The sequence below is a fragment of the Rana temporaria genome, chromosome 4 (assembly GCF_905171775.1).
Source record: "Rana temporaria chromosome 4, aRanTem1.1, whole genome shotgun sequence".
Classification (NCBI taxonomy): Eukaryota; Metazoa; Chordata; class Amphibia; order Anura; family Ranidae; genus Rana; species Rana temporaria.
The window spans coordinates 459133040-459160984 of NC_053492.1; the positions used below are offsets into that span (position 1 = coordinate 459133040).

The 27945-nt window shown below is 45.4% G+C and overlaps 2 protein-coding genes across 5 annotated transcripts in view; one reads left to right on the plus strand and one right to left on the minus strand.

The window, feature by feature from the left end:
• Positions 1-27945, minus strand: part of PSME4 (proteasome activator subunit 4) — a 300232-nt gene that overhangs the window by 195830 nt on the left and 76457 nt on the right. The gene's annotated exons all lie outside the window — the stretch shown is intronic.
• LOC120938006 (protein kinase C delta type-like) lies at positions 19822-26865 on the plus strand. The gene is made up of 4 exons (XM_040351639.1): positions 19822-20006; positions 24197-24395; positions 24497-24658; positions 26480-26865. The coding sequence occupies exons 1-4, from the start codon at positions 19933-19935 to the stop codon at positions 26762-26764; spliced, it is 720 nt and encodes a 239-aa protein (XP_040207573.1). The 5' UTR covers positions 19822-19932; the 3' UTR covers positions 26765-26865.

Below are 27945 nucleotides of genomic sequence, written 5' to 3' on the forward strand. Positions count from 1 at the left end.
AGTAGTTTTAAAAAAATGTCATTAGTCCTTTACAAATTTTTTTTTTTTTTTAGATGCCTTTAAAGTGTTGTTGCTAGGTAGAATAGTTAATCTTCCCACTTCCTGCACCTAGGTGCTTAATGCTTCCTAACCTACACCGCACAGACTCCTGGGAATATAGTGGGTGTAACTTTCCAGGAGTCTGTGCACTCCCCAGTCTCAAAGAATCATGTGACTTGGACAGCACAGGTGCTGAAACATGTTCTGACACTGCTTGTGCAGCACTGAGCATGTGCTAGATCTGCAAGGCTGAAATCCAGGAAGTCATACAGTCTGGCTTCATGATGCCCACACTTAAGATGGCCCCAGTCAATTTCTATTTTATAAAGTGTCTAAATGCTGTAACAACCTAACAAAACAGACCTTAGTTTACAGACTAACTTTACTAGAATACATTAAGCTTGTGTATTACAGGGGTATTTATATTTAAAAAGTGAAATTGTGGCCGGAACTCCGCTTTAAATTCTGGAATTAAGCAGGGTCATATTCAGATTAATCAATTCTACCAACATTTCTTGCTTGGGGGTCTATAATTACACTAGGGAACAAATGTGAGCATTCCAGTGGGGAAGGCAACTTCTTAAATACAGTTATCACTTGCAAATAAATAACATATTCACAGCCCATCAAGAACTTCATGAAATATTAATCCATCAAGTCCTTCTGTGGGAACAAATGACTATATCATTTTTATTTTACACCCAGCCAAGTTTCAAGGTAAAGTCTATGGGCCGGATTCACGTAGCACTTACGCCGACGTATCTCGAGATACGCCGCGTAAGTGCACATATGCGCCGTCGTATCTATGCGCCTGACTTTGAAAGCAAGATACGCCTGTAAATAGGCTTCATCCGACCGACGTAAGTTTCCTACGCCGTCGTATCATAGGTGCATATTTACGCTGGCCGCAAGGGGCGCTCCCATTTTTTTACGAATCGAATATGCAAATAAGTGAGATACGCCGATTCACGAACGTACTTGCGCCCGGCGCATTAATATACGTGGTTTACGCAAGTCGTACGTCCAACGTAAAGTTACGACTCATAAAGCAGGTGTAAGTCAGCAGCATCAATGCAAATGGCTGCACCAGGGAACACAGCCGTTGTTATTTACGTTGTTTACGTAGTACGAGAATAGGGCTGGGCGTAGGTTACATTCACGTCGTAGGCAGTGATTCGACGTATCTTAGGGAGTATTTTCGACGTGATTCTGAACATGCGCACTGGGATGCGTCCACGGGACGGCGCATGCGCCGTTCGTTCGGCCCATCATTTGCATGGGGTCACGCTTCATTTAAATGGATCACGCCCACTTCCACCTACTTTGAATTAGGCCGGCTTACGCCTACGAATTTACGCTACGCCGGCGCATTGTTGGGAGCATTTGCTTTGTGAATTCCATGCTTGCCTCTCTGCGTTGCGTCGGTGTAGCGTAAAAGAGATACGCTACGGCGGCATATATATGCGCCGATGTATGTGAATCCGGGCCCATGTATTTTTGACACACTCTCTATTTAATAATTTGTAGAATATATTTAATTCTAAATGAAAAGGGCAATATTTTTAGAGCAGGAGGTAAATTTTCACAGTTAAATCTCTTCAGTATTTGTGTATTTTATACACTTTTCATTCTAATTACATGAAGTATTCACTGACTACCAGGCAGGTACTTTCTATAAGCATATGAAAAGTAAGACAGGCTGTAAGTTTAAAGAAAAGAACTTCACAGCTTTCACATTTTCTCGTTTAAAGAAAATAAGGGGGAAAAAAGAAATGTATTTATGTATTTTTACAATAACAAAATGGTTATATATAAAACAACATGTGATAATTTATTGCCTTTACCAGTAGGCACTGGTAGGCTGCATTTGATGCATTGATATCTTTATAATATTAATATTAGTATAATTCCTGCAGTCTCTGACCATTTCTTTTATCATGCCTGCAGTCTCTGACCATCTCTGGTATCATGCCTGCAGTCTCTGACCATCTCTGGTATCATGCCTGCAGTCTCTGACCATCTCTGGTATCATGCCTGCAGTCACTGACCATCTCTGGTATCATGCCTGCAGTCACTGACCAACCTCAATTGTATTATGTCTGCAGGCATTGGCCATCTCCTGTAGTATGTTTGCAGTCTCTGGCCAACTCCTGTAGTATGTTTGCAGTCTCTGACCATCTCTGGTATCATGTCTGCAGTCTCTGACCATCTCTGGTATCATGTCTGCAGTCTCTGACCATCTCTGGTATTATGTCTGCAGTCTGACCATCTCTGGTATCATGTCTGCAGTCTCTGACCAACCTCGATTGTATTATGTCTGCAGGCATTGGGCATCTCTTGTATCATGTCTACAGTCTCTGACCATCTCCTTGTTTCATGTCTACAGTCTCTGACCATCTCCTGTATCATGTCTGCAGTCTCTGACCGTCTCCTGTACTAAGTCTGTAGTATGTCTGGGGCAGGGGTCAAGTCCTGGGGAAAAAAGTGTGGGAACTCCCACCCAAGATCCATTCCCCCACCAAAAAAAAAAAATTATACGCTCATATGCATAATTACTAAGCCACATGTTTTTTTTCTTTTTCGATCCACTGTACCTTAGTAGACCTTTATGTTACTGTCCGTTTTTTGTATATGGATTCATCGAGTAGTGTGCTCCTGGGAACAATGACAAAAGCTCCCAGGAGACATTGCGGCATCGAAGGAAGTGACGGAATGCCCGCACACTACCCGATAAATCCATATACAAGGAGCAGCCAGTAACATAATGGATTACGAAGGTTCGCCTGCCCCTGACAGTGACTCGAGCTGGGCATCACCACTTAGTGAAGGATTGGCTAGGCTGCTCTAGTCCTGCAAAGGGAACTGCGTTCCTGCTGTGAAAAAAGTGCAGGAACTCCGTTCCCACGCCTTCCCGCAGGACTTGAGCCCTGGTCTGGGGGCTCTTTCTACCAGACTCTCTAACAGAAACCCTCTCTGTGTCCATTAGAGACCCCCCTCCAGGCTCCATTAGTGTACTCTCTTCCTGTAATTTGTTTATTGTTAAGAGATCATGGGAGGATCCCAGGGTAATGAAGACTCCTTAGGGGACCATCCCTGTGTTTTGAGTTGTTGACATAGAAACGTTTGTAATGGGGAGGAGTTAGTAAGATGGCCAGAAATATTTCTGCACCCAGGCATTGGTGACCCTAGGATCGGCCCTTCGACTTGGATTCCCACCAATTCTAGCCACAGCGTTTGGTATGACTCATGAGGGGGAACTCCATGCCAAATTTTAAATAAAAAAACAGCATGGGTTCCCCCTCAGGAGCATACCAGGCCCTTGGGTCTGGTATGGATTGTAAGGAGAACCCCTACCCCGAAAAAACGGTGTGGGGGTTTCCCCACAATCCATACCAGACCCGTATCCAAGCACACTGCCCGGCCGGTCAGGAAAGGAGTGGGGACGAGCGAGGGCCCCCTCCCTCCTGAGCCGTACCAGGCCGCATGCCCTCAACATGGGAGGGTGTGGTGCTCCGGGGCAGGGGGGCGCCCCGTTTTTTTCGGCGTAGGGGTTCTCCTTACAATCCTAAGGGTCTGGTATGTCCCTGGGGGGGAACCCATGCCGGGTTTTTATTTAAAATTTGGCGTGGAGTTCCCCCTCATGATTTATACCAAACGCTGCAGCTAGAATTGGCGGGATTCCAAGTCGGATCCCTGTCACTTCTATGCCGGTTTTTTCCCATGGTGCCGGCGCTGGCTCCCGCGACGGGGCTCGTAGGTGGTCAATCTCGCAGAGAAAGGGAGCGAGATTGACACAATATCGCGGTCACCTACTGTAGGTGAGTAGAGTATGTGCTTTGAAGGGAATTACAGGTAAGTTGGGGAGTTGAGTAGAGATTTCCCGGTGTGGCAGATTTCCCATTGTGGTTACAGACAGGTAGACCCATGAGTGATTCTTGACAATTTATGTTCATGCAGGAGAAACACCAAAATGTACACCAGCCATAAGGATCTAGCCATTATTGGGGATGTGGCCGGGCTGTGTCCTTTGTGAACATACTTTATGCTATAACGTATCTCGCTCTCTCATCTTTGAAAGTTGGGAGGTATGATCCAGTATGGTAGGGGTGTAGTGAGGTGGGGTGTATCATAGATAACAAGGGAGTGCCAGCCTTGCCTCTGCCACTGGTGGGCATCTTGGATTGAGGGCTGTATATAAATAGCCTGCTGGGAGTCTGTTAGGGGGTCTCTTGGTCAAGGGAAGCAATGTGCAGACCAAGGAAGCAAAGTTGTAATCTTTGAGGACCCATATCCTGAAGCTTTGCCTGGAGGGGAAGCAAGCTCCAAGAGATGCAGGACAATAGGACTACTTACATCCCTTGGGTATGGGATGTAGGGCGCTGACAAACCCTTAAAGAGGTATGGGATACTCTTCAACTATGCCAACTGTGCTGTTACCTGCTTACAACTGAAGGCTTGTGCTGTCCCCTTGTGGGATGTTTAAAGGATGGAAAAACGTTATCAACTGTTAAAAAGCTCAAAGGCTGCCACTCTCCTAACCTAGGGTGACCAGACGTCCAAGGGTTTCCGGGGACAGTCCCCAGATTGAGGACACTGTCCCCGGACCAAGTCTGTCCCCGGATTGGATTTGAACAGGGGCTGGGCAATTTCAAGGACAGTCAGTGCATAAATTAAAAAAATAAAAATCTGAATTACCTCCCCCCACTCTGCCACTCTAACTAGCTTAGGGGGGGGGGGGGGTCTATCTCTTTCCATTATCTGTGCCCCTTTCTGATGATCATGTGCTGGTCGGAGCTCCGCTCGCATGTTCTTCTGCCTTGGCTCAAGTCCCGGCCAGCTGCCTGCCTGCTTATCTCCTTGCCTTCCCTGGTGGAGTGATCTTCCTCCGCTCCCCACCCAGTAGTAGCCATGGCCGAAGAGCAAGACTTGACAGGCTGTGAGGCGGGCGGCGATAGGAAGAGAGTCACTGATTGCCACCATTACTAGTAAAAAAAAAATGTCCCCGGATTTAATTTAAAAAATCTGGTCACCTTAGTGATCAGAGTGGAGGGATCTGGGGGTGTGATCAGAGTGGAGGGATCTGGGGGTGTGATCAGAGTGGAGGGATCTGGGGGTGTGATCAGAGTGGAGGGAGTCCAGGGGGTGTGATCAGAGTGGAGGGATCTGGGGTGTGATCAGAGTGGAGGGATCTGGGGGTGTGATCAGAGTGGAGGGAGTCCAGGGGTGTATTCAGAGTGGAGGGAGTCCAGGGGTGTATTCAGAGTGGAGGGAGTCCAGGGGTGTATTCAGAGTGGAGGGACCCTAGGGGTGTGATCAGAGTGGAGGGATCTGGGGGTGTGATCAGAGTGGAGGGAGTCCAGGGGTGTATTCAGAGTGGAGGGAGTCCAGGGGTGTATTCAGAGTGGAGGGACCCTAGGGGTGTGATCAGAGTGGAGTGATATGGGGGTGTGATCAGAGTGGAGGGAGTCCAGGGGTGTATTCAGAGTGGAGGGAGTCCAGGGGTGTATTCAGAGTGGAGGGATCTGGGGGTGTGATCAGAGTGGAGAGATCTGGGGGTGTGATCAGAGTGGAGGGAGTCCAGGGGGTGTGATCAGAGTGGAGGGATCTGAGGGTGTGATCAGAGTGGAGGGATCCTGGGGGTGTGATCAGAGTGGAGGGATCTGAGGGTGTGATCAGAGTGGAGGGATCCTGGGGGTGTGATCAGAGTGGAGGGATCTGGGGGTGTGATCAGAGTGGAGGGAGTCCAGGGATGTATTCAGAGTGGAGGGATCCTGGGGGTGTATTCAGAGTGGAGGGATCCTGGGGGTGTATTCAGAGTGGAGGGATCTGGTGGGGGATGGGGTGTATTCAGAGTGGAGGGATCTGGGGGTGTGATCAGAGTGAGGGGAATCTGGTGGGGGGGGGGGAGCTGGAGGTGCGATTAGAGTAAAGGGATGGGGATCTGGTGGTGTGATCAGAGTGGGGGGATCTGGGGGGTGTGATCAGAGTGGAGGGAGTCCAGGGGGTGTGATCAGAGTGGAGGGATCTGAGGGTGTGATCAGAGTGGAGGGATCCTGGGGGTGTGATCAGAGTGGAGGGATCTGAGGGTGTGATCAGAGTGGAGGGATCCTGGGGGTGTGATCAGAGTGGAGGGATCTGGGGGTGTGATCAGAGTGGAGGGAGTCCAGGGATGTATTCAGAGTGGAGGGATCCTGGGGGTGTATTCAGAGTGGAGGGATCCTGGGGGTGTATTCAGAGTGGAGGGATCTGGTGGGGGATGGGGTGTATTCAGAGTGGAGGGATCTGGGGGTGTGATCAGAGTGAGGGGAATCTGGTGGGGGGGGGAGCTGGAGGTGCGATTAGAGTAAAGGGATGGGGATCTGGTGGTGTGATCAGAGTGGGGGTATCTGGGGGGTGTGATCAGAGTGGAGGGAGTCCAGGGGGTGTGATCAGAGTGGAGGGATCTGAGGGTGTGATCAGAGTGGAGGGATCCTGGGGGTGTGATCAGAGTGGAGGGATCTGAGGGTGTGATCAGAGTGGAGGGATCCTGGGGGTGTGATCAGAGTGGAGGGATCTGGGGGTGTGATCAGAGTGGAGGGAGTCCAGGGATGTATTCAGAGTGGAGGGATCCTGGGGGTGTATTCAGAGTGGAGGGATCCTGGGGGTGTATTCAGAGTGGAGGGATCTGGTGGGGGATGGGGTGTATTCAGAGTGGAGGGATCTGGGGGTGTGATCAGAGTGAGGGGAATCTGGTGGGGGGGGAGCTGGAGGTGCGATTAGAGTAAAGGGATGGGGATCTGGTGGTGTGATCAGAGTGGGGGTATCTGGGGGGTGTGATCAGAGTGGAGGGAGTCCAGGGGGTGTGATCAGAGTGGAGGGATCTGAGGGTGTGATCAGAGTGGAGGGATCCTGGGGGTGTGATCAGAGTGGAGGGATCTGAGGGTGTGATCAGAGTGGAGGGATCCTGGGGGTGTGATCAGAGTGGAGGGATCTGGGGGTGTGATCAGAGTGGAGGGAGTCCAGGGATGTATTCAGAGTGGAGGGATCCTGGGGGTGTATTCAGAGTGGAGGGATCTGGTGGGGGATGGGGTGTATTCAGAGTGGAGGGATCTGGGGGTGTGATCAGAGTGAGGGGAATCTGGTGGGGGGGGGGGGGGAGCTGGAGGTGCGATTAGAGTAAAGGGATGGGGATCTGGTGGTGTGATCAGAGTGGGGGTATCTGGGGGGTGTGATCAGAATGAGGGGGGTTTCTGTAAGTGAGTTCAGTTTGGTGGTGCCCAAAAGTCCACGGGTAAAGGGGCACAAATTATTTGCTTTGCCCCGGGCACTAACAAAAGCAATGGGTTGTGGCATAATTTTTTTAGAATGCTCCCCCAATGCACTTTCCCAGCACCCCAACACAGACCTGGATTTTAGTGGGAACCATTTTTACCTTGTGGTAAAGGTGCATTGAAAGGACCATTCTCACTGTGCATTATCACAATACAACGCAACACAATGCGAGATGTGGGGAGCGGTCAGCCACCAGTGCCGGGTCTCGGAGTAGATCTGTGTCTTCAACACCTGCAGATCAAGAGAAAATACAGTGATCTACTGACCTCAAAAACCTGCTCCATCTAGACAATTAATTGATCCATTATGTGTTTGGTGGGCACCAGAGATACAGAACATGTAGAGATTACAAATAGATGTTATTACAAAGGGTGTTGCGCAGCGCATGCTACCGTATGTGTTATTGTGAATGAGCCCCATTTCAGTATGGATGCCCTAAAGCTCTATAATTTAGTAGCAATTGTAGCATTCCCCTCTGACAACCTACTTATTGTATCTGCTCACCAAGACTGAGCCTGATATAATATACCCAGAATAAAATAATTTAAAGCGGAGTTCCGGCCACAATTTCACTTTTTATATATAAATACCCCTGTAATACACAAGCTTAATGTATTCTAGTAAAGTTAGTCTGTAAACTAAGGTCCGTTTTGTTAGGTTGTTACAGCATTTAGACACTTTATAAAATAGAAATTGACTGGGGCCATCTTAAGTGTGGGCATCATGAAGCCAGACTGTATGACTTCCTGGATTTCAGCCTTGCAGATCTCGCACATGCCCATTGCTGCACAAGCAGTGTCAGATCAGGTTTCAGCACCTGTGCTGTCCAAGTCACATGATTCGTTGAGACTGGGGAGTGCACAGACTCCTGGAAAGTTACACCCACTACATTCCCAGGAGTCTGTGCGCAGTAGGTTAGGAAGCATTAAGCACCTAGGTGCAGGAAGAGGGAAGATTAACTATTCTGCCTAGCAACAACACTTTGAAGGCATCTAAAAAAAAAAAAAAATTTTTTCGTAAAGGACTAATGATTTTTTTTTAAAACTACTGATGTAATGTTATATTTATGGGTGGAACTCCACTTTAATGATGAAGAGTGACCCGGCATTTCACTGACCTCGGGTGGAAGCAGTTGCTCTTCTTATTGCTTATTGCTTATCTGATTCTGGTGTGCAGACAAAAGGCTCTGTTGGGAGACAATGACATAGAGGGAGAGTTACCATTATGCATGTCAGATTTCTTCAGCCATGGGCAGGTTTCTCCATCCAAGCTGTCTATGGACATAGCTGCAAGTTGTCCCTTGACAAATGGCTTCACTGTGATCCCCACTTGTTTCTCTAGGATTAGATTTTTTTAGCTGTCTTACAGAAACCACAAGTTCAGTGCCGGCCCAAGACATTGTGCTGCCTGGGACCAAGAATAAAATGCTGCCCCCCCCCCCCCCCCAGAAAAAAATCACGCCAACCAAAAGGCCCCCACATTCATTATTTTATATCATGATAACTAAAGGGGACCCGTCATGGCTCTATACATGTATAAAGAAGTATAAAGAGGACCTGGCATTGCTCTATACATGTATAGGAGTATAAAGAGGACCTGTCATGGCTCTATACATGTATAAAGGAGTATAAAGAGGACCTGGCATTGCTCTATACATGTATAGGAGTATAAAGAGGACCTGTCATGGCTCTATACATGTATAAAGGAGTATAAAGAGGACCTGTCATGGCTCTATACATGTATATAGAGGACCTGTCATTACTCTTTACATGTAAAGGAATATCAAGAGGACCTGTCATGGCTCTATAAATGTATATAGGACTATAAAGAATACTTGACATGGCTCTATACATGTATAAAGGAGTATAACAAGGGCCTGTCATGGCTCTATAGATGTATAAAGAGAACCTGTCATGGCTCTATACATGTATAAAGAGGACCTGTCATGGCTCTATACATGTATATAGGAGTATAAAGAGGGCCTGTCATGGCTCTATAGATGTATAAAGGAGTATAACGAGGGCCTGACATGGCTCTATACATGTATATAGAGGACCTGTCGAGACTCTTTACATGTAAAGGAATATAAAGAGGGCCTGCCATGGCTCTATAAATGTATATAGGAGTATAAAGAGGACCTGCCATGGCTCTATAAATGTATATAGGAGTATAAAGAGGACCTGTCATGGCTCTATACATGTATAAAGGAGTATAACGAGGGCCTGTCGTGGCTCTATAGATGTATAAAGAGGGCCTGTCATGGCTCTGTACATGCATATAGGCGTATTAAAGGACCTTCCATGGCTCTATACATGTATCCAGGAGTATAAAGGGATTTATGAATTGCCGGCAGCCACAATGTCTTTTGCGCAAACTAATCAATGTACGCTAATTGTGTTTTTTTTGGTACCAAAAATATGTAGAAGAATACATATTGGCCTAAACTGAAGAAAATTTTTTATTTTTCTAAATTTTGGGGATATTTATTATAGCAACAAGTAAAAAAATATATAGATTTATAGCACAAAAAAAATGCAGAGGTGATCAAATATCACCAAAAGAAAGCTCTATTTGTGGGAAAAAAAGGACATCAATTTTATTTGGGTAGCGGAGCTGGCGGAACGGGCTGGTGGGCATCAGTATGCTGCCCCCCTAAAAGTGCTGCCTGGTACCCATGGTACCACCCGGTCCCATCATAGGGCCGGCCCTGCACAAGTTCCTAATGGAAAAAGACAAAATGCCAGCCAGTCACCTTAAAGTGGAGTTCCATCCAAAAATTGAACTTCAGCTTTTTGGGACCCCTTCCCCCCGCCCCCGGTGTCACATTTGGCACCTTTCAGTGGGGTGGGGGGGTGCAGTTACCTGTTTAAGACAGGTATTTGCACCCACTTCCGGCCAAAGACTCCTGTGGGAGTCACGCCAATCCCCCCCCCCCCCGTTGTCTAGCGGGAAACACACTGGTCCCAGGAGAGAGCGGGGACCAGTGACGGCACGCCGCGCTACTCGCGCATGTGCAGTAGGGGAAATGGGCATGCTTGTTTGTTCTTTGGAGTTTTGTCTGACGGACTTGTGTACACATGATCGGAAAATCCAAACACACAATTGTTGGCGGAAAATTTTAAAGCACGCTATGCAACATTTGTCTGCAGAGAATCCAACAATTGACCGAGACAGAGCGTACAAACGGTCGGATCACAATTCCTGTTAGAAAATCCGATCAAGTGTTCCATGAGGCTTTAGGGAGAAATCAATGGATCTCTATCAATCAACCAGGATAACTTCTTCTGGCAAATAAATTTGTGAGGAGCTCCTTGCCTAAGCTACAGGGTGCTACACATGTACTGTGGATACATATATAAAAACATTATAAATACTTTTTTTTATTTTTTATAAGTGATCACATTCCCTCTGTATTCAGCTACATAAGAGCTGCGGGAGGAGAACAGCAGCACACTGATCTTCCTAGTGAACTGTGGCAGCTTGTGTTTTTTTGTTTGGGGGGGGGCGGCAAACAACTACAAAGGGAACAGGAACACTGTACTGAAATGAAATCTTTGTTTTTTTCCCCACAAATAGAGCTTTCGTTTAGTGGTATTTGATCACCTCTGCGATTATTATTTTTTGCGCTATAAACAAAACAGTGACAATTTAAAAAAATAATAAAAAAACACTTTTTTACTTTTCGATTTAATAAATATCACATTTAAATAAATAAAACGTTTTTTTTTTTTTACTAGTAATTGCAGCGATCTGCGATTTTTTTATTGTGACCGTGAAATTGCAACGGACATATCAGACACTTTCACAGTGGGGACACCTGTTCTGGTGGCATCTCTTAGGCCCCATACACACGAGAGGATTTATCCGCGAATACGGTCCAGCGGACCGTTTCCGCGGATAAATCCTCTCTAAGATTTGTGCGTATTTCCATGCGATGGAGTGTACTCACCATCGCATTGAAATCCGCGCCGAAATCCTCTGGCGATGACGTGTCGCGCCGTCGCCGCGATTATGACGCGACATGCGCGACGCTGTCATATAAGGAATTCCACGCATGCGTCGAATCATTACGACGCATGCGGGGGATCCCTTCGGACAGATGGATCCGGTGAGTCTATACAGACCAGCGGATCCATCCGTTGGGATGGATTCCAGCGGATAGATTTGATAGCATGTCATCAAATATTTATCTGCTGGAAATCCATCCCAGGGGATAAATATCCGCGGAAACAGATCCGCTGGAGTGTACACACCATAGGATCTATCCGCTGAAACCCATTCGCTGGGATTTTTCAGCGGATGGATTCTATCGTGTGTATGGGGCCTAACAGGTGAAATTCCTTCCTTTGTAGACATTTCTTATTGGATCTCAGCCTCTCAAAACGAATCTAGCATTATTTCACTGAAAGTAGTTGATGCTTGGAATAGACTTCCAGCAGAGGTCGTGAGTCAGTCAACAGTGGCCCAGATTCAAGTAGCAATTGCGCCTGTGTAACCATAGGTTACACAGCGCAATTGCTTACTTGCTCCGGCGTTACGAATGCTCCTGATTCAGGAACATCGTAACGCCGACTGCAGTCTAAAATATGCGTGGCATAAGGCTCTTATGCCAAGCATATTTTATGCTGCATTCTTGCGATGACCGCTAGGGGGCGCTCCCATTGTGCTCAGTGTATAGTATGCAAATTGCATACTAACACCGATTCACAATGTTGCGCGAGCCCTGCGTACGCAAGTTACGTTGTTTCCGTACGGCGTGTTTAGCGTAAGGCTGCCCCTTCTAATAGTAGGGGCAGCCAATGCTAAAGGATACCCGTCGTTCCCGCGTCGCGATATTTGAAATCTACGTCGTTTGCGTAAGTGATTCGTGAATGGCGCTGGACGCCATTCACGTTCACTCTGAAGCAAATGACGTCCTTGCGACGTCATTTGACGTAATGCACGTCGGGAAAGTTTCCCGACAGAGCATGCGCTCTACGCTCGGCGCGGGAGCGCGCCTAATTTAAATGATTCCCTACGGGATCATTTAAATTGCGTGCTCTAGCGCCGGGCAATTTTGCCGGCGCGCCCTCGCAATTTACGGAGCTACTGCTCCGTGAATCGAGGGCAGCAGAGCAAATTTGCGGGGACGCAGGGAAAAATCGTTGCCCTGCGCCTCCGCAAATAAAGCGCAAATGTCTTTGAATCCGAGCCAGTAAGTGGATTCAATCATGCATGGGACAACAGATCTATACTCAGATAAAAAAAAAAAAAGGGAAAAAAAATATAATGTGCGGTGCCTCGTGTTACTGCAACACAATTGTAAAAAAAAAAAAAAAAGATAATCTGCCCCATGTCTTTCATTACATAATAATAAAAATATATAATCTGCTCTATGTCGTATATTATAAAATGATATGTAATACTGTATAGGACATGGGGCAGATTATAATAATAAAATGATAAAATCTGCTCCATGTCCTATATTACATAATACTAATAAAATTATATTATCTGCCCCATGTCCTATATTACATAATAATAAAAAGATATAATCTGCCCCATGTCCTATATTACATAATAATAAAAAGATATAATCTGCCCCATGTCCTATATTACATAATAATAAAAAGATATAATCTGCCCCATGTCCTATATTACATAATACTAATAAAATTATATTATCTGCCCCATGTCCTATATTACATAATAAAATGATATAATCTGCCCCATGTCTTCTATTACATAATAATAAAAATATATAATCTGCCCCATGTCCTATATTACATAATAATAAAACAATATAATCTGCCCCATGTCCTATATTACATAATAATAAAACAATATAATCTGCCCCATGTCCTATATTACATAATAATAAAACGATATAATCTGCCCCATGTCCTATATTACATAATACTAATAAAATTATATTATCTGCCCCATGTCCTATATTACATAATAATAAAACAATATAATCTGCCCCATGTCCTATATTACATAATAATAAAACGATATAATCTGCCCCATGTCCAATATTACATAATAATAATAAAACAATATAATCTGCCCCATGTCCTATATTACATAATAATACAAAGATATAATCTGCCCCATGTCCTATATTACATAATAATAAAAAGATATAATCTGCCCCATGTCCTATATTACATAATAATAAAATGATATAATCTGCCCCATGTCTTCCATTACATAATAATAAAAAGATATAATCTGCCCCATGTCCAATATTACATAATAATAATAAAACGATATAATCTGCCCCATGTCCTATATTACATAATAATACAAAGATATAATCTGCCCCATGTCCTATATTATATAATAATAAAACGATATAATCTGCCCCATGTCCTATATTACATATTAATAAAACGATATAATCTGCCCCATGTCTTCCATTACATAATAATAAAAATATATAATCTGCCCCATGTCCTATATTACATAATAATAAAAAGATATAATCTGCCCCATGTCCTATATTACATAATAATAAAAAGATATAATCTGCCCCATGTCCAATATTACATAATAATAAAAAGATATAATCTGCCCCATGTCCTATATTACATAATAATAAAAAGATATAATCTGCCCCATGTCCAATATTACATAATAATAAAACGATATAATCTGCCCCATGTCCAATATTACATAATAATAAAAATATATAATCTGCCCCATGTCCTATATTACATAATAATAAAAAGATATAATCTGCCCCATGTCCAATATTACATAATAATAAAACAATATAATCTGCCCCATGTCTTACATTACATAATAATAAAAAGATATAATCTGCCCCATGTCCTATATTACATAATAATAAAAATATATAATCTGCCCCATGTCCTATATTACATATTAATAAAATGATATAATCTGCCCCATGTCCTATATTACATTCCCTCTGCATGTCACATGCCATGGATGCCCGCAGTACACATCACATCTGTATACAGGGGAGTCTAGTCTCCTCAATTTTTTTTCCAACTGCCAATTTACCAGGAGAAGGCTGTACTTCTCCCTTCCTTGTACAGGATTGGCTGATGTCCTCAGAGCCTTCCAACTGCCAAGTTCTATTTTAGCCACACCCTCATCTGGAATGGTTGCCATGACAATTTTGTTCCAACTGCTAATCTACCAGAAGGCTGTACTTGTGCCTTCCTTGTACGGGATTGGCTGATGGCAGTTGGAAGGCTCTGAGGACAAGTTCTCTGTTTGGAATGGTTGCCATGACAATTTTGTTCCACACTCTCCTCTGGACGTTATGACATCACAGCACACATCCTGCAGCAGGGCATAAAAGGCAGAGCGGCCGGGATGGATGTCAGTTGGTTAGCCGACACTGACGGAAGAGGAAGCAAACATGTTAACTCTACGCGGAATCACTTCTTATTTACTAAGAAAGCTAAAGAGACAAGCGGATCCTTCACCAGAGGACCGCCAGCAAAATTTACTGTCAATTACCAATTCCCCACAAAGGGAGGAGGAAAGGACACCAAGATACAGAGAGAACACCTGTTTTCAGACCACAGAGACTGGAGAATATCCATTAGGTAAGGACCATCACAGTGAATTATATATATAATATAGTAAGACCATTCCTATTCTCACACACAAATACTGGAGTTATCCTGCATACAGAGTCATCCCTATATACCTATACTGGGGGAACCCTGTATACACAGTCATCCCTATATACATATACTGGGGGAACCCTGTATACACAGTCATCCCTATATACCTATACTGGGGGAGCCCTGTATACACAGAGTCATCCCTATATACATATACTGGGGGAACCCTGTATACACAGTCATCCCTATATACATATACTGGGGGAACCCTGTATACACAGTCATTCCTATATACCTATACTGGGGGAACCCTGTATACACAGTCATCCCTATATACCTATACTGGGGGAACCCTGTATACACAGAGTCATCCCTATATACCTATACTGGGGGAACCCTGTATACACAGAGTCATCCCTATATACCTATACTGGGGGAGCCCTGTATACACAGTCATCCCTATATACCTATACTGGGGGAGCCCTGTATACACAGTCATCCCTATATACCTATACTGGGGGAACCCTGTATACACAGTCATCCCTATATACCTATACTGGAGGAACCCTGTATACACAGTCATCCCTATATACCTATACTGGGGGAACCCTGTATACACAGAGTCATCCCTATATACCTATACTGGGGGAACCCTGTATACACAGAGTCATCCCTATATACCTATACTGGGGGAGCCCTGTATACACAGTCATCCCTATATACCTATACTGGGGGAGCCCTGTATACACAGTCATCCCTATATACCTATACTGGGGGAACCCTGTATACACAGTCATCCCTATATACCTATACTGGGGGAGCCCTGTATACACTGTCATCCCTATATACCTATACTGGGGGAACCCTGTATACACAGAGTCATCCCTATATACATATACTGGGGGAACCCTGTATACACAGTCATCCCTATATACATATACTGGGGGAACCCTGTATACACAGTCATCCCTATATACCTATACTGGGGGAACCCTGTATACACAGTCATCCCTATATACCTATACTGGGGGAACCCTGTATACACAGTCATCCCTATATACATATACTGGGGGAACCCTGTATACACAGTCATCCCTATATACCTATACTGGGGGAACCCTGTATACACAGTCATCCCTATATACCTATACTGGGGGAACCCTGTATACACAGTCATCCCTATATACCTATACTAGGGGAACCCTGTATACACAGTCATCCCTATATACCTATACTGGGGGAACCCTGTATACACTGTCATCCCTATATACCTATACTGGGGGAACCCTGTATACACAGTCATCCCTATATACCTATACTGGGGGAACCCTGTATACACAGTCATCCCTATATACATATACTGGGGGAACCCTGTATACACAGTCATCCCTATATACCTATACTGGGGGAACCCTGTATACACAGTCATCCCTATATACCTATACTAGGGGAACCCTGTATACACAGTCATCCCTATATACATATACTGGGGGAACCCTGTATACACAGTCATCCCTATATACCTATACTGGGGGAACCCTGTATACACAGTCATCCCTATATACCTATACTGGGGGAACCCTGTATACACAGTCATCCCTATATACCTATACTGGGGGAACCCTGTATACACAGTCATCCCTATATACCTATACTGGGGGAACCCTGTATACACAGTCATCCCTATATACCTATACTGGGGGAACCCTGTATACACAGTCATCCCTATATACCTATACTGGGGGAACCCTGTATACACAGAGTCATCCCTATATACCTATACTAGGGGAACCCTGTATACACAGTCATCCCTATATACCTATACTGGGGGAACCCTGTATACACAGTCATCCCTATATACCTATACTGGGGGAACCCTGTATACACAGTCATCCCTATATACCTATACTAGGGGAACCCTGTATACACAGTCATCCCTATATACCTATACTGGGGGGAACCCTGTATACACAGAGTCATCCCTATATACCTATACTGGGGGAACCCTGTATACACAGAGTCATCCCTATATACCTATACTGGGGGAACCCTGTATACACAGTCATCCCTATATACCTATACTAGGGGAACCCTGTATACACAGTCATCCCTATATACCTATACTGGGGGGAACCCTGTATACACAGAGTCATCCCTATATACCTATACTGGGGGAACCCTGTATACACAGTCATCCCTATATACCTATACTGGGGGAACCCTGTATACACAGTCATCCCTATATACCTATACTGGGGGAACCCTGTATACACAGTCATCCCTATATACATATCCTGGGGGAACCCTGTATACACAGTCATCCTTATATACATATACTGGGGGAACCCTGTATACACAGTCATCCCTATATACATATACTGGGGGGGGATCCTGTATACAGAGTTATAACTATATACCTATACTGGGGGGAGCCCTGTATACACAGTCATCCCTATATACATATACTGGGGGGAGCCCTGTATACACAGTCATCCCTATATACCTATACTGGGGGAACCCTGTATACACAGTCATCCCTATATACATATACTGGGGGAACCCTGTATACACAGTCATCCCTATATACCTATACTGGGGGAACCCTGTATACACAGTCATCCCTATATACCTATACTGGGGGAACCCTGTATACACAGTCATCCCTATATACCTATACTGGGGGAACCCTGTATACACAGAGTCATCCCTATATACCTATACTGGGGGAACCCTGTATACACAGTCATCCCTATATACATATACTGGGGGAACCCTGTATACACAGTCATCCCTATATACCTATACTGGGGGAACCCTGTATACACAGTCATCCCTATATACCTATACTGGGGGAACCCTGTATACACAGTCATCCCTATATACATATACTGGGGGGAGCCCTATATACACAGTCATCCCTATATACATATACTGGGGGGGAGCCCTATATACACAGTCATCCCTATATACCTATATTGGGGGGAGCCCTGTATACACAGTCATCCCTATATACCTATACTGGGGGGGAACCCTGTATACACAGTCATCCCTATATACATATACTGAGGGGGGGGGGTCCTGTATACAGAGTCATAACTATATATTAGATGGACAAATCTACTTATCAGACGATGTGCAAAAATATGAATAAAGAGCCAATGTATGAATAGTGAAAATCAAACAATTGTGCAAAAATACATAATAAAAGTGCTTGTATGACAATCCATAGAATATTTCCCAAAAATGTGAAATATAAGCAATCTAAAAAAAAAATAGAAAATGATTTAAAAAACTTCTATTTGAAAATTGTGATGTGAATTCCAAACTGCTGTTTGCTGGTTTATAATTTTACCAGCATATGTATGTGGCGAGTCCATTGTAGAGAGAGGTGACGGAGTCACACTGGTGGAGCACTTGGGAACTTTGATGCACATCCAATGGTTGGGCTCCAATATATTACATTTTGGGGGTTTATTTACACTTTAAACAATTGGTTTTGTTTTAGGGTAACATGCATTTACAGATTATATTTACTATATAGGTAAAGAAAGACTTAGGAGAATAAGACCGTAGATTGTATGTTACATAAATGGAAATGGTATGTAAGCGGATGTATAATTTTCTCTTTTTCTTCTCTAGATTTGGATACCACATTGACCCTGAATAACTTCGACGTCCATGATATGCTGGGAGAAGGGGGCTATGGAAAGGTAAGTGATCACACAGATTACACAAAGGGCGGTATTGCAGCCTATCGGCTCGCTTTACAAAGCCAACACAACAGGATAAGAATCTTTTGGGGGTTATCCACAAAAGGGATACGCCGGCGTATCTACTGATACGCCGTCGCATCCCTGTTTCTATCTATGGAACTGATCCACAAGAATCAGTTTACCATAGATAGGCAGAAGATCCGACATGTGTAATTGAATTACACTGTCGGATCTTAAGGATGCAATTCTAGGCCGGCCGCTAGGTGGAGAGGCCATTGCGGCCGGCCTAGAATATGCAAATGAAGACTTACGGCGATCCACGAACGTTCCGACGGGCCCGTTGCGCTAAATCTACGTCGTTTACGTCGAGTTACGCCGTGTAAAAATAGGGCTAAGTCCTATTTGACTAAGCCCTATTAAGTATGGCCGTCGTTCCCGCGTCAAAATTTTAAAATCTACGTCGTTTGCGTAAGACGTCCGTGAATGGCGCTGGACAACCATTTACGTTAACGTCTAAGCAAATGACGTCGGAGCGACGTCTGTTAGCGCAATGCACGTCGGGTAAGTTACCCGACGGAGCATGCGCAGTACGTCCGGCGCGGGAGCGCGCCTAATTTAAGTGTGACTCGCCCCATTCGATTCGGCACGCCTTGCGCCGGACACATTTAAGTTACACCGCCGCAAATTTCAAGGTAAGTGCTTTGTGGATCGGACACTTAGGTAGAAATTTTGCGGCGGTGTAACTTAAATCGGAAGATTTAAGTTACGCAAGATATTTGTGGATCTGGCCCTTAGTTCCCAAACTGAGAGAAACTTTCAGAGTCATAAAAGTTTTCCCATCACCTTCAGGGTGTAGCATGTTCTCCATAGAAAACTATTCTGTCAGACCAGCAGGTCACATTACATGCTAGCGGACTTTGAGGGGGAGGGGGGTAGTAAATTGATGTGTTATTGACGTGTTCTAACTCTATTTCTTCTAGGTCTTCTTGGCAAGCCATGCTGCCAGTCACCAGCAGGTGGCATTAAAGAGGTTGCAGAAAAGACAAAGCGCTGCAGAACTCAAGGTTCTATTGAAGATCAGGCATTGTCCCTTCACCACCCACCTATATGGAGAATTCCAGACAGAGGTAAGTGAACTATTACCCATGTTCTTGCTCAGCCAATCTCGTGTGTGCTCATGATATCCCCTCCCCATTCTGCTGGATATCTAACGGCTCAATTATCTGTTATGTCTAACTCTTTCCCTTTCTCTTATTTTTATACAGACTCATCAATACTTTGCCATGGAATACCTGAGCGGTGGGGATTTGCATGAATACATAGAGAAATGCGGTCCATTACCCCTGGAGAAGATAAGGTAAGATTCATAATCGTGTGCTGTGGGTAGAGGGTTGTTGTCCACTAAGGTGGAACAATTCCATGGTTGGGATCTTCTACCTGAGGCCCGGTACCTCCTAGATACTTGTACCAAAGAGGTTAGGACAGATTGTGCCAAAACCACATAAATGGGATATTTATAAATTAGGTATAACCTTTCTGAAACACCCCCTGCATCAGGGGCGGACTGACAACTCATGGGGCCCCCGGGCTTACAGATGGCCACCAAGCCAGGAGGCATTACAGAGGCGGGGCAGCTAAAATCGCAGGATTTTCACATCAAAAGCATGTCGGTTTTGGACATATCAGGTACAGATGTAAAAAAAAAAAATTTTACATACTGTCCCTGGTTTTAATGAGCCTGGCAACCCTGATGGGGCCCCCTAGTGGCACGGGGCCCTCGGGCAGTGCCCGAGTGCCTCAATGGTCAGTCCGCCCCTGCATCAATGATCAGATGGTATCCTTCACAAATCCATCACCGGGGCTAACAGAGCAGTGATGGTTTAACCACTTTATGGCCAATTCTGACACTGTGGGCCAGATTCACAAAGGTTAGCGGATCTTTAGATCCGTGTAACCTATGTGAATTAAGATCCGCCCTCGCAAGTTTGTGAGGAAAGTGTCAAATTCACAACACACTTACCTCCAAACTTGCGACGGCGGATCCTAACTCCCCCAGCGGAATTCAAATTCCGCGGCTAGGGGAGTGTCATATTTAAATCAGGCGCGCTCCCGCGCCGATTTAAATACGCATGCGTCGTCCGGGGAATTTCCCGGCGTGCATTGCTCCCACTGACGTCAATAGGACGTCAGTGGTTGCGACGTGAGCGGGACTTGCGACGTGCGTGTTCGTGAATCGGCGTACGCAAACGACGTAGGAAAATTCAAAATCGACGCGGGAACGACGGCCATACTTAACAATACTTACCCCTGCTTTTAGAAAGGGTAAGTATACGACGGAAAACCGCTACGGAAACGACGTAAGAACACAGCGTCGGGTCCGCGTACGTTCGTGAATTTCGCGTATCTCGCTGATTTACATATTATTCAGTGTAAATCAGCGGGAACGCCCCCGGCGCCATTTTTAAATCAAAAAAAAGATCCGACAGTGTAACACAGTGTGACACTGTCGGATCTCAGCCCTATCTATGCGTAACTGATTCTATGAATCAGGTGCATAGATAGGACCAGAAAAAATCCGAGATACGATGGTGTATCTGAGATACACCATCGTATCTCTTTTGTGAATCTGGCCCTTTGTTTACAAGTAAAATTGTGTATCTTTTTGTTAGAAAATGTACTCAGGACCCCCAAACATTATGGCCCAGATTCTCAAAGGCGTTACGACGGCGCAACACCATTTGCGGCGTCGTAAGTCCTAATCTGGCCCTGGGTATCTATGCGACTGATTCTTAGAATCAGTTACGCATAGATACCATTAGATCTGACAGGCGTAAGGCTCTTACGCTGTCAGATCTTAAATGTATTTTTTTTCCCGCCACTAGGTGTCGCCGACGTCGTTTTCCCCGTCGCTTATGTAAATTAGCAAATTACGACGATTCCCGAACGTACGCGCGCTCGACGCAGAGAATTTACGACGTTTCCGTAGCCTTTGCGACGCGTAAAGTTGCCCCTGGGGTCTATGAGGCGCAGCCAATGTTAAGTATGGCCGTCGTTCCCGCGTCAAAATTTAAAAAATCTACATCATTTGCGTAAGACGTCCATGAATGGCGCTGGACGCCATTTACGTTAACGTCTAAGCAAATGACGTCGGTGCGACGTCATTTAGCGCAATGCACGTCGGGTAATTTAAATGGTGCCCGCCCCATTTGAATTGGGCGACCTTGCGCCGAGCGCTTTTACGATACACCGCCGCAAGTTTACAGGTAAGTGTTCTGAGAATCAGGCACTAACGCTGTAAACCTGCGGCGGTGTAACGTAAATCACATACGTTATGCTGCCCAGGAGCAACGTAATTCTATGAGAATCTGGGCCTAGATGTTTTTTTAGCAGAGGCCCCGGAGAATAAAATGGTGGTTGTTGTAATTTGTATGGTATTTCCACAGCGGTATTTCAAATTAAAAAATTTTTTTTGGAACAAAATACACTTTTATGCAAAAATCCCAATAGAATACCACATTTTTGGTAACAGAAAAGATGATGGGCCAGATTCACATAGAATTACGCCAGCGTATCAGCAGATACTCCGACGTAAGTCCGAATCCAAGGCCGTCGTATGTTTAAGTGTATTCTCAAACTGACATACACTTAAACATGCCTAAGATACGACGGCCAGCGCCGTCGTATCTTAGGGTGCAATATCTACGATGACCGCTAGGTGGCGTTTCCATTGCGGTCGGCGTAGAACATGCAAATGACTAGTTACGCCGATTCACGAACGTACGCTTGCCCGTCGTAGTGAATTTACGTCGTTTCCGTAAGAGATACACGGTGTAAACATAAACATGCCCCCTTGGTGGCGTATCCAATGTTAAGTATGGCCGTCGTTCCCGCGTCGCAATTTGAAAATTTAACGTCGTTTGCGTAAGTCGTCCGTGAATGGCGCTGGACGCCATTTACGTTAACGTCGAAACCAATGACGTACTTGCGACGTAATTTCGCGCAATGCACAGCGGGAAATTTCGAGACGGAGCATGCGTAGTACGATCGGCGCGGGAACGCGCCTAATTTAAATGATCCACACCCCCTACATGGATCATTTGAATTAGGCGGGCTTGCGCCGGTGGACTTTATGCTACGCCGCCGCAAGTTTACAGGCAAGTGCTTTGTGAATCAAGCACTTGCCCGTAAAACTTGCGGCGGTGTAACGTAAAGGAGATACGTTACGCCGCCGCATTTCTACGAGAATCTGGCCCGATGTTACTCTGAGTAAATAGATACCAAACATGCCAAGCTTTAAAATTGTGCATGTCCATGTAATGACCCTTGTGATAGTAATAGGCAGCGACAGGTCCTTTTTACTGAGAGATTTTGAGTCTATTAGACCCCAGATCTCTCCTCTGCCCTTCAAAGCTTCGGATCATACCAAGATCTCTCTCATATCAAAATGCTTTTTTTCAAATCACTAATGCTTTGTTTATATCCGGAAAAACTGAAGTGATGAAATGCTTATCGCTTTCAGTTTCTTAGACCATAGAGAGGATCAGAGGCGTTAGGGCCCCCCGATTAGCTCTATGGTCAGCCGGCGGATGCACTCTCAGGTTCCTTGGTGGGATGGGACAGCCGTGGACATCCCCTCCCACTGCTTGTAAAAGCAATCCAGCAGCCAACTATCCGCTAGGAATGCTTTTAAAAAACTGCCGCACGCTGGCTTAAAAACCAATACCAGGATGATGCCTACAGCTGCCACTCAAAGTCCAGTGATGTACCGGTATGTTGCTGGTCTGCAGGTAGTTATTCTGCTTTTGTGCACCAAAATTCAGTTTAGTGTACATGTTCCTGAAAATATCGATATGATGAACTATTGTGCAAATATCTTACACCCAAAAAAATTGCAACCGTCACCATTTTACTGGGCCTCTGCTGTCATAAAATGATATATGTTTGGGGTTTTAAGTAATTTTCCTTAAAGCGGGAGTTCACCCGAAAAAAAAATGTTAACGTTAGATTGAGGCTCGTTTTGTCAAGGGGAATCGGGTGTTTTTTTTTTTTAAATCGAAGACGTACTTACCGTTTTAGAGAGCGATCTTCTCCGCCGCTTCCGGGTATGGGCTGCAGGACTGGGCGTTCCTATTTGATTGACAGTCTTCCGACAGGCTTCCGACGGTCGCATACATCGCGTCACAAGTAGCCGAAAGAAGCCGAACGTCGGTGCGGCTCTATATGGCGCCTGCGCACCGACGTTTGGCTACTTTCGGAAAATCGTGGCGCGAGGTATGCAACCATCGGAAGCCTGTCGGAAGACTATCAAATGGGAACGCCCAGTCCCGAAGACCATACCTGGAAGCGGCGGAGAAGATCTATCTCTAAAACGGTAAGTACGGCTGAGATTGTAAAAAAAAACACACGATTCCCCTTGACAAAACAAGCCTCAATCTGGGTGAACCTCCACTTTAAAAACAAAAATGCAGATTTTAACAGTTGTGGAAAATGACAAAATTGTTCCTAATGCCAAGTTGTTATTACTTATATGATTGTTTTCTATTTCAGATCCATATCTGCGGAGATCCTGTGCGGTCTTCAATACCTCCACACCATGGGCATCGTCCACAGAGATATAAAAGCAAAAAATATCCTTCTGGACAAGGACGGACATATAAAAATCACAGACTTTGGAACGGCGGTAACAGATGCCTACGGAAAAATGATTAAAGGATTAGTGGGAACGCCATGTTATATGGCGCCAGAGGTAAGAAATGTTCTATCCGGCTTCTGACTTCATTGTGTTTGTACTGCTTCACATTCTTGTTCAATGTCCTAATCCTTCCTTTCTTCTGGATATTTCTACAGATGTGGAGCGAAAAACCTTACAACTGGGCTGTAGATTATTTCGCATTTGGCCTTACGGTGTATGAGATGGCGACAGGCCGTAGTGTGATGAAGGCAATATTTACCTGTCAACCTTCTTATTCATCAAAAATGAACCCCGACCTGAAGGACCTTTTCGAGAGGGTAAGTTATACCAGTTCTATTAGCTATGCAAGGAGAGGAGGGGGTAAGAGAGTTAAAGGATAAGTTCACTTTTAAAATAAATAAAATAAATACACATATTATTGTATATTAAAAGAAAAAAAAAAGTGCATAGATTATTGTTTTTATTAGGCGCTTGTAAAGCATTGCACCCACAATCAGCACAGCGCGGGTCTAATGCAGGGCTCCTGCAGACTGTCAGTGTAGCGGTTTGCCCCGCACCTACTACAGGCAGGCAGTGACTGAATGACAGGAAGAATCACTGAACTACTAGAACGCTTACCAGCACCCTGACAGTTCACTGAGAACTACAATCCATCGGCTCCTATGGTTGATGGTAGTTGTAGTTCTCCCATTTACAGAAATCGGTCAATTAACCACTTAAGCCCCGGACCTTTAGGCAGCTAAATGCCCAGGCCAGGTTTTGCGATTCGGCACTGCGTCGCTTTAACAGACAATTGCGCGGTCGTGCGACGTGGCTTCCAAACAAAATTGACATCCTTTTTTCCCCACAAATAGAGCTTTCTTTTGGTGGTATTTGATCACCTCTGCGGTTTTTATTTTTTGTGCTATAAACAAAAATAGAACGACAATTTTGAAAAAAATTCAATATTTTTTACTTTTTGCTATAATAAATATCCCCCAAAAACATATATAAAAACATTTTTTTTCTTCAGTTTAGGCCGATACGTATTCTTCTACCTATTTTTGATAAAAAAAAATCGCAATAGGCGTTTATTAATTGGTTTGCGCAAAATTTATAGCGTTTACAAAATAGGGGATAGTTTTATTGCATTTTTATTAATTTTTTTTTTTTACTACTAATGGTGGCGATCAGCGATTTTTTTCTTGACTGCGACATTATGGCGGACACTTCGGACAATTTTGACACATTTTTGGGACCATTGTCATTTTCACAGCAAAAAATGCATTTAAATTGCATTGTTTATTGTGAAAATGACAGTTGAAGTTTGGGAGTTAATCACAGGGGGCGCTGTAGGATTTAGTGTTCACTTAGTGTGTGTTTACAACTGTAGGGGGGTGTGGCTGTAGGACTGACGTCATCGATTGAGTCTCCCTATATAAGGGATCACTCGATCGATACGCTGCCACAATGAAGCACGGGGAAGCCGTGTTTACATACGGCTCTCCCCGTTCTTCAGCTCCGGGGAGCGATCGCGACGGAGCGGCTATAAACGAATAGCCGCGCCGTCGTCCCGGATCGCTCCCCGCGGGAATCCGACCGCCGCATGTAGCGGGGTCCCAATCGGACCCCCCACCCGCTAGAAGGCAAGGACGTACATGTACGCCCATTTGCCTGTACGTGCCATTCTGTGGACGTACATATACATGCGGCGGTCGGCAAGTGGTTAATGACCACCCGGACACTTGTTTTTTTAAATTGTGACAGCGGGTGCGGGGAGAAGTTTCCTGGCCCACTGTCACAACGGGAACTCGGGAGGGTGCAGGGCTGCTCATTTAGTAACATATTACACCCTGGATACGGGTGTAAAATGTAACATGAAAGGTGAACTTATCCATACAAAAAACAAATGGAAAGCATTAGAGTGCTAGTTAGCAAGACAAGACATGGGGGAAAGAGCAGGCCAACCACATAAACTGTGTGTGTGGCCAACCCATGGGGGGGGGGGGGCAAATGTTACCTTCCATTATTGGTTATACGTAAAGATGCTGGAAAACAGCAGCAGAGGAGATGAAATATGCAGCTTTGAGAGGGTTATACTATCCACACATTGTAATTGTGCTAATTCAGTTCTATTTTTCTTTCTTTCTGCTGTACAGCTCGTCTGCAAAGATCAAGAAAATAGGAGACGACTGGTCAGAAATCTAAGATCTCATCCATTTTTCCAATCAATCAACTGGCTGGAGCTAGAAGAAGGGAAGGCTCGCTCACCATGTGTCATGACCAGGATGAGTAGATTTCACAATAACTGGCCCGTCATGGGCACAAGGTGTGACAGATGTGCCTGGGCACACCCAAATCACCTTGTGTGGAACAGATTCCACATGTTTAGACCCCTGAGATTTAGCCAAAGCCCACTTATTGGGCTCCTAAAACAATTGTAAAAAATACCACCCACTGCCTTATAGACACCAATCTCTGCCCTACTAACACCGTCCACTGCTCTAATGACACAGTCAGGATATATGGATATAGTGACAGGAGGAGGAGGGGGGATATAGTGACCATAGGAGGAGGAGGGGGGGGGATATAGTGACAGGAGGAGGAGGAGGGGGGATATAGTGACCATAGGAGGAGGAGGGGGAATATAGTGACAGGAGGAGGAGGGGGGGGGATATAGTGACAGGAGGAGGAGGAGAGGGGAATATAGTGACCCGAGGAGGAGGAGGGGGGATATAGTGACAGGAGGAGGAGGGGGGATATAGTGACAGGAGGAGGAGGGGGGGGGGGAATATAGTGAAAGGAGGAGGAGGGGGGATATGGTGACAGGAGGAGGAGGGGGGATATAGTGACAGGAGGGGGGGGGAATATAGTGACAGGAGGAGGAGGAGGGGGGAATATAGTGACAGGAGGGGGAATATAGTGACAGGAGGAGGAGGAGGGGGGAATATAGTGACCCGAGGAGGAGGAGGGGGGGGATATAGTGACAGGAGGAGGAGGGGGGGGAATATAGTGACAGGAGGAGGAGGGGGGAATATAGTGACAGGAGGAGGAGGGGGAATATAGTGACAGGAGGAGGAGGGGGGGGGAATATAGTGACCATAGGAGGAGGAGGGGGGGGGAATATAGTGATAGGAGGAGGAGGGGGGATATAGTGACCATAGGAGGAGGAGGGGGGGGGAATATAGTGACAGGAGGAGGAGGAGGGGGGAATATAGTGACAGGAGGAGGAGGGGGAATATAGTGACAGGAGGAGGAGGAGGGGGGAATATAGTGACCCGAGGAGGGGGGGAATATAGTGACAGGAGGAGGAGGGGGGGAATATAGTGACCCGAGGAGGAGGGGGGGGATATAGTGACAGGAGGAGGAGGGGGGAATATAGTGACAGGAGGAGGAGGAGGGGGGATATAGTGACAGAAGGAGGAGGGGGGAATATAGTGACAGGAGGAGGAGGAGGGGGGGAATATAGTGACAGGAGGAGGAGGGGGGGATATAGTGACAGGAGGAGGGGGGGGAGATATAGTGACAGGAGGAGGAGGGGGGGAATATAGTGAAAGGAGGAGGAGGGGGGAATATAGTGACAGGAGGAGGAGGGGGGAATATAGTGACAGGAGGAGGAGGGGGG

Coding starts and splice junctions, on each gene's coding strand:
- LOC120938006 (XM_040351639.1), top strand. CDS start 19,933: ATGGAATACCTGAGCGGTGGGGATTTGCATGAATACATAGAGAAATGC. Junction 20,007..24,196: donor TTACCCCTGGAGAAGATAAG/GTAAGATTCATA, acceptor TTTCTATTTCAG/ATCCATATCTGCGGAGATCC. Junction 24,659..26,479: donor TGAAGGACCTTTTCGAGAGG/GTAAGTTATACC, acceptor TCTGCTGTACAG/CTCGTCTGCAAAGATCAAGA.